This window comes from Nipponia nippon, unplaced genomic scaffold (genome assembly GCF_047370975.1).
Source record: "Nipponia nippon isolate SJK-2023a ecotype South Korea unplaced genomic scaffold, ASM4737097v1 scaffold_1, whole genome shotgun sequence".
In the NCBI taxonomy this organism is placed as follows: Eukaryota; Metazoa; Chordata; class Aves; order Pelecaniformes; family Threskiornithidae; genus Nipponia; species Nipponia nippon.
In genome coordinates, this window is record NW_028262290.1 from 26,226,631 (window position 1) to 26,234,380 (window position 7,750).

At 50.1% G+C, this 7,750-nt stretch overlaps 1 protein-coding gene across 2 annotated transcripts in view; it reads right to left on the reverse strand.

The window, feature by feature from the left end:
• Positions 1 to 5,498, reverse strand: part of ESRP1 (epithelial splicing regulatory protein 1) — a 36,010-nt gene extending 30,512 nt beyond the window's left edge. For both annotated transcript variants that reach the window (XM_087749760.1, XM_009469300.2), the window contains exons 1-4: positions 5,365 to 5,498; positions 5,029 to 5,157; positions 4,056 to 4,169; positions 1,381 to 1,495 (exon numbers count right to left, since the gene is read on the reverse strand). In XM_087749760.1, the coding sequence (XP_087605886.1) occupies positions 1,381 to 1,495; positions 4,056 to 4,169; positions 5,029 to 5,157; positions 5,365 to 5,496 (490 nt within the window). In that variant the 5' untranslated portion in view covers positions 5,497 to 5,498. The remainder of the gene's footprint in view (positions 1 to 1,380; positions 1,496 to 4,055; positions 4,170 to 5,028; positions 5,158 to 5,364) is intronic.
• Positions 5,499 to 7,750: the final 2,252 nt, after the last annotated feature.

The window sequence follows — 7,750 nt, forward strand, 5'->3', positions numbered from 1 at the left end:
ACAGTCAGGTAAGGCAGGGTGGCCTGCTCCCCTCTCCCAGCAGGCAGGGAGTACAGTCTGTCACTGTGCCTTAGCTGACCAGGGGCGCTCCAGGTGGCTACAGTCATACGACTGTCTCCACAGTGGCAAGACGTACACCAGACATTCACACAAGGCGAAAGCAAAGGCATCTTTCCAAAACAGCCGAAGTAGTTCATTGTCTTTAACTTCTCCAGCTCATGTCAAAGCATCCCTAAACAATGTATTAAGTTTTTTTGACCATAACTGTAAGAAATCTCCATCATCCAGCTTCTAGACTATGCAACACAAGTATTTATTTCACTTTTCTACATAAAAATTCACACTCCTACATTAAGTGTACTGCTTTACTTCAGAGTAAGGGGAGAATTGATTTCTGCTCCTTCACTAGGGGAGTTTAATCTTAACTTGCAGATGCCAAAGCAGAGCAGACAGCCTCCAGTATTCAACCTTATGGTTAAACACAAACGATCCACACATACATAGATATTTTATGCCCCCCGACACAGGTACAAAGCCCAGGCAATACTAGTCCTACAGTGAAAGGTCAAAATAATTCAGAAGCCACAGACTTTTGAGTCTGAAAAATACCAGCTCTTAATAGCAACCACTCTATGGACACAATAAGCTAGGCAGAGAAAAAGAGTTATTAAAAACCATTCACAGCCCCAGTTTTGGATTTGGTAATTGTACATGGCATGCAAACAAAACTGAGCTAAGACTAGTAAAGAGACAGACAGGACTAGGCTACAGACCGCTTAAGACTATTCAGAAAGTAATTTTAGACATCCCTATCACTGGAAGTGGAAACATGTTACTGACTGCATCTTACTGCCAGCCCAGCCTCACCTTGCTAAGTGTAACATGTACAGCTTCCATGAGACTGAATACCACATGTGACAACAGAATCCCTGCCTTAGGTTAACTCCTGAAATCAAATATTAACTACAAGTTCACACCAAGAATAACCGTTCCCCCTCCTAAAAATTAAGAGGGTCTCCCAACATTTACCTAAAAATCTAACTGATGCAACAAGCAATCTCACAACTTTAATATTAAAGTATCAGCTATTTGAACAAATATGCCAGTTACACAAAACTGCAAAGTTTAAAGAGACAAAACTATAAAAGGTAATAAAGAAAATGTACAGAAATCAAGAAGAAATACAGGATTTTCCCCATGGGAGCATGTATCCGCATATGTTTTTATCTTTATCTTTGTGAGAAAGCTCAGTACAGCTCCAAGTCACTCATTAAAGTTATACCACCCCCAAGCATGTGTTGCAGGCATTACTCACACACCTGTCCTAAAACTCCGCCAAAGCTGTAACAGCAGTAGACACCATCACTGTTAAAAGGATACACTCGGTCATGGCCGCAACATCGAGTTTGCTAATGTCAGGTGAGCCAGGGCAACACTTCTTGAACTCTTTCCGCAAGTCAAAAAAGGAGTAGAAGCATTCAGGCAGTAAGATATTCTGTAAAAGGACAAAGTAACGACTGTCAGCTAGGGTGAGTTTAATCTACTTTGTCATTAGATACCAAGCTTTCTAACAATTTCCTTATAATGGGTAGGAAACACAAACAGCCTTTGCTACAGAGAAACTCACATAGCTCTTCTTAGCCACATAAGCATGCTTATAAACTTTTTCTGCTTAAGCAGCTTCCTCCCTACGTGGTTTAAAAGGAGAAATGTGCTTTTTCACTGCCAGAGAAACATTTGCTATTATTACTAGTGCCTCAAATCCAATATATATGTAGGAGAGCAAATGCCTGCTATTCCAACATTTATCATCAATTCTTGATTCCAATTTTAACTGTAAAAAGCCAGAGGGCACTCAGTTCAGTTTATAGAGCCAAGCAAATTTTGCAAGACTAGCAGAAGATGTTTTGGTTTATAGACAAGGCTGAGTTTTCAGAGAATAGTCACACTTCAAATATTTATTCCCTTAAAAAAAAAAAAAAAAAGAAAGAAAACAACAACAACAACAAACCCCGACTGTGTGCAGATGAGGGTTTGATATGGTGCAGAAGTTGTCAGTCTATGCGTGGTTAACTGCTTTAATTGCAGTGTATGAAACCAGGAGCAAGTTATGTAGCCCACTGGAAGTCAATAAAACCCTTTTTGCCCCACCACTACATCTACCACATGATTTTCATTTTTTTGGGGGTGGGAAGGAGAAGACATGGAGAAGACTTGGGGGAAGCTGTTTAACACAAAACCCTACTCCTTCAGTTGGCTCTTCACCCCAGAGCTTCCCCAGAGACACAATACTTCGTATACCACTTGACTGTTTGTTGCCTGCAGTGCCTCTCTAGACCAAAAGTAAGGGCTTTCTGTGATTTAACAACTAGCTAGCTTCTTGGCATTATAACAGAATGACAGGATACGTGAAAGCACATTTAGGGAGCCCAAAGAGAGAAGTTTAGGCTCTAAAACAAGTTCCGCTTTGAGAAAATTAGAGCTTATCTTTGCCTAATGCACCTGTCCATATGCTAACGATACTCTTTAAAGACAAACTTATGAAAATGCAGGTGTGCTTGCCAAGATTTCCTGCTCTAGTTTTAGCATGGCTATTTGTCTTCCTCCATGAGAGATCAAGTTTTGTACTTCACCGACATTCAGTTGGAAGAGTTGATGCCAATTCATTCTCCGAATATCGTGAGCTGCTAGATTGATTCAGACTGGGCATCTTAAAAGAAATAAATATATTCTCAAGAGCCTAGTGATTTCTGCCTATCTGGAATTTAGTGATCCCCCACCCCAACCTCAAGATTAGGGTATTCATCAAAGACCTATTACAGGTCTCATAAGCATCTGGTTTACTTAATCTATAGGCAGCACAGAGCAGATTTCAAATGAATAACTCTTAATGAAACAGCAACAGAAGATTTTGATGAAGATTTGATTCCTATCAGTGACCCTGTGATAATACAGAAAAAGGATGCCTATCCCAGACACCAAACTAACTTATAATTGTAGCAGTAATAATTGTAATTGTAATAATTGTAGCAGTTTTTCCTTCTTTTATCCACGTAATTTAACTGCATGGAAAGATTAACTGTATAAAACACATACCCATTACAAGTGACAAGAACGTCAGTTAAAAACCCGTTTCCCCATTGTCTCACATTATACCCTACAAGTTACATATCTAAGGACTGTCCCTTCACTATGTATCATGCTGTTTCTCTTCTAAACCTTCAAAGGTATAAATACTTAAGAGCACCAACTCATCCAATATCAGTTTTGTAACAGCACAGACTTGCAGCAGTGCCCCTTCAAAGATGAAACAGCAAACTGATGGGCAGAGAGATCAGCTGCAATGAGAGGAGCAGGACAGCTCAGTTACAGAGCAATGCACGTTCATAGCAAACCACAAAATGAGATGTTATTAATATTGATGCAGTTATTTCAGGACTAGAGGCTCGGCATATTGCTGCAACTCTATCACTAATGAAAAGCAGGTAGGACCTCATAACACTGTTAGTGATGTGGCAACTCTTAAGTTATAGAAAACTCTAGACTACAGGACTAGTCATCACCCACAGCCTGCCTCAAACTACTGTTCAGCTCCTTACACGCATGAGCACCGCCCTCAGAGCGTCAACTGAATACAGAAAGATTGAAAGTTGATAAAGCTAAAGGTGAACATAAAATTTCAAAATGCAGTTTACGATTAAGGTGGTTAACTCTTTGGCAACACTTCCAAATTCACGCTTGTTAACCCATTGTGGCTCCTACAGGTGCAGGAGCTACAAGTACTCTGTTAATGCATTGCTCCTTTCTCAAACACTTAATTCAAGAAAGTCTTTCTTCTGATTTAACATAAAAAGGCATCTCAGGGCTACATAAGCACACAGCATTGCCTATGCCTTCCACGTGGACAGCCTCTTTAGTCTGGCAAGCATATTAACATATGAGCAGTTTGTCCTACGGTTGCGTAGAGGCACCCACATATTAAAGAGAAGTTGATCAGTTTTGCAAGAAAACATATAAAGCACGCTAAGAGTCAAATTTAAGCTACAAGTACATACCTTTTTGGAAGCTTCAGGGTGCAGAACCTGCCTAATGTGCAACTGTCCATCAGTACAGAAACAGAAGGAAGTACCTACACCGATGTTCAGCTCATTGCTCACGGACTGATTAAACTGAAAGCAGGAATAACAAAAGACATACATGTAAAAGAGATGAGAGGTGCTGCGCTAGGCAGTGTCATCAGTTGGTAACACGTTATTCCTGGGCAGCAGGAACATGGAGCTGTAATTTCTTTTTGTGTGAGCCTAATCCTTCACTTTTGTAGATTTGTTTCTTACTAGCTAAGCACATGATAACTTTCATGATAACTGTCTTCACAAGGAAATTGCCCCTTTCCCCCCCTTCTACTGAGAAGTGGCCACACAGTCCACATCACAGGAAAACACCCTTTTCCAGGAGCATTTGCAAGAGCACTGCAAGGAGACATAAAGCTGGTTGCAGAGGGCTGAGGGAGTGCTGGGGCCAAAGAGCCTTTCGGACAGGGCACTGGAGCACATTGGAAAGGAGACAGGCTTTCAGCCCTGCCCTGCATGAGGATCATGCGCACCTCCCTGTGTATCCAGAGGCTTCAGTACTGTCTCCTTCCCGGGACGGCTGAGCCACCACAAGCCTTAGCAGGGCCTGCCACCACCTAGCCGTTTCAGGGGGCACCTAAACTTGGCCTCTTCCAACACTGATTGGGGCTCGCCTTCAGCTGAGACTCAGGGTCCAGCAGGGCAGGAGACCAGGGTAGGGGCCTGACCCTGACCTCCCTCTCTTGGGTTCAGTCCCTCCCAAGGTGGGTGAGCAAAACGCAAGGGAGAAATCCCCACAAAGCCCACCGCAGACGAGGCTCCCTGGCCCACACGCATCTGTGGTGCCCCTGTGCCAGGCTCCGCTGCCCCAGTGGTGGTGGTGGAAGGGACAAATGGCCGGTAACGCTGCCTCTACCCCCCGCGGAGCCCCCAACGGGAGACCAGCGCCCAGTGTCACCTGTCTCAACGCCTGCTCCAGCGGTGGAGCCAGTGCCAGGCTCTCCACATCCACCTGGGTGATCTCCTGGCACTCAGCCGTCAGCTCCGGGTGGTCGGGCCGGACCAGCACGTCGTGCAGGTGCCCCAGCTCCAGAGAAAGCAGAGGAGGGGCGAGTCAGCTCCCCGGGCTGGAGGTCCCCACCTGCAGCACCGGCCCCTGCCCTCCACCAGAGCCTGCTCCAGCCTGGGGCACCCACCGCCAGCCCAGCGCTGGGGCCGCCCCGCCTGTACCCAGCACGGCAGGGGCCAAGGGGAGCAGCAGGTCGGGGCGCTCCCCCTTTGGGGAAAAAAATACCTCCTTACTCCTCAGGTCCACCACTTTCCACAGGAGCTGGAGCAGCTCTCGCTCATCCGAGCCCAGCTTTGCTCCGTTGGTGCCCGCCGTGGTCACGAAGAGGATCACCAGGTAGTCGGGAGACGCCGTCATGGTGCCACCGGGCCAGTGGAAAGGACAAAAAAGGGAGGGGGGAAGAGGAAAAAAGGGGGAAACGAAGGGGGGGGAGGGGGAAGAGAAGAGGCCAGAAACTTTCCCTGCCCGAGGCGCTTCCGAGCGAGGGTGCCCCCACCCGCAGCCGCGCTCCCCGAGGACCTGGCGCGGGGGAGGCGCGGAGTTGCCCCCTTTCCCACCCCCGCTCCTTCCCGGGGCGGGCGGCGGCCGCTCCCACGCCGGCTACACCCCTGGGAAGCGCGCAATGGCTGCGGGCTTTTCCGCGCGGGGCCGCGGCCCTCACCTGCCCGCCCCCCGCCCCACGTGGTGCAGGTAGCACACACCTGGCGCCGCCCGCCCATTGGCCCCGCCGAGCGGGGACGTGGCAAGCGCGGAGGGGGGCGGTTGGCGGAGTGGGGGGCCGTGATTGCGGGTGGGGCGCCCAGCGCCCGGCCGGGGCTGCGGGGGGGGGCGGGCAGGCAGCGGCGGACGCGCCGTCCCGGGCCGCTCCGGGCCCCCGAGGAGCCCTAACGTGCACCGGCGGCGGCCCGGACCCTGCCGGGCTGCGCCTCCCGCCGCCGGCAAGGTGCGACTCCCGACCGACGGGGCGGCGGAGGGGAGCGGGCTCGGGCGGGGCCGCCCGCTCCTGCCGGGACTTGTCGCGGGCGGGGAGGGCAGCCCGCAGCGCCGTTCGTCGGCGGAGCGCGGCGCCGCTCGCTCTGCCCGGCACCCTCCGCTCCCGCTCCGCCGGGACGGAAGGAGAGGCGGCCGCCCCGGCGGGTCGCCGCCCTCGGCGCGGGGCGAGCGCGGCCGTCGGGGGCCGTGCGGTGCCGGGGAGCGGCGCGGCGGTGTGCGGGCGCAGCGCCGGCCGCGGGAGCCGAGCGGGCTCAGGACGGCGGAGCCTTCCCCCCGTCGTGCGCAAGGCGCGGGCGTCCCCGCCGCCGCACCGCCCTGGCGCGGCGGATCTGGCGGTGCGGCAGGAGCGGGCGGGTTCGGCTGCCGCAGCCTTCCCTCGGTGAGCGGCGGTGATTTTGGTCCTTCTGACGACACCCTCTCTTCTGGTGACCATTGCTTCACTGTGAAATTTATGTTTTAAGTGCGTATTGCTCAAACCCTCATCTTTTCATGACAAATACCTGACAAGGTCACTGAATGTAGGGTAAACAAGTAACACTGACTTTCCCCGAGGAAATCCTGTAGTACATCCAGTTCTTGAAGACCCCGGTGGTGTATTTCCAACTTCATCGTGATGCTGCTTCCCTAAATTTTTACTGAGATGATGGTGCGCATTGTGCTTCTCTTCATCACCGTTCCTTGTGCTGGAGCAGGTTCACAGCTGGCACCATCTTTTATTAACGCACACACGCGCGTCGGTTTGGCAGGAAGGGAGAGGATGTGTTTCACAAGCACTGGGGATCCTGTCAGCCACTGACTCGTCCGAACAGCGCCCGGCACCCTCGTCCTGCCCCGCTGCAGTTCGGTGCAGCGTGGTTCTCCTTGCAGGGACTGCCACCAAATCCCTGCTTGATCGTTTATGTGCTTCAATAGCCAGCCTTTGCGTGATGGAAGATGGCTGGAGTAATTGTCTCCCTTTTTGGCATAAGATATCGAAAATGGTATTCACTGTAGCAGTTACTGGAATTTGAGGGGTAAAGATGGCAAATTAATTCCTCCGGTTTTTAAAAGCGGTAGCTGAAATCGGCCATGTGAATCTGGCATCAGGAAACACCTGAGCTAATTGTGCCCCTTTTGTCGGAGGGTTAGAGTGCCTGGTTTTCTTTGTGCATTTGTCTTCTGTCCTTCTGATCCGTTGAGCAAAGCATCGGTGAAGCGGAGCACTGGGGTGTGTGCCCTCAGTGGCGGCTGCAGCTGATTGGTACTCGGCGTCTGAGGAGTGGGGTTGGTCCCTGCACAGGGAGCTGCTCAGTGGCCTTTCCCCAGCCTGGAGCAGAGGGATTCGATGGCATAGAGAATTTCTTTGCACAGTTTCCCTTTCAGGTCTTAGTTTAGTGCAACAACTTCTTATTAAAACTTTATGCTTTAGTAAAAAAGTCCAGAAGTACATTTCTGAAATGACTTCACATTGGAGCATGCCAGAGGGACAGTGCTTGCTTGGTTGGCTGGTCTTCTTTCAGTGAAACTTAATCATCCATTCTAGATGGTTTCCTTCCCAGTGCCTGCTTGGCTTTCGAGATGCAGCCCTTGTCTTTGTGAGAACTGTTTCTGGATGGGTAGGTTGTTCCTATACTTGTGA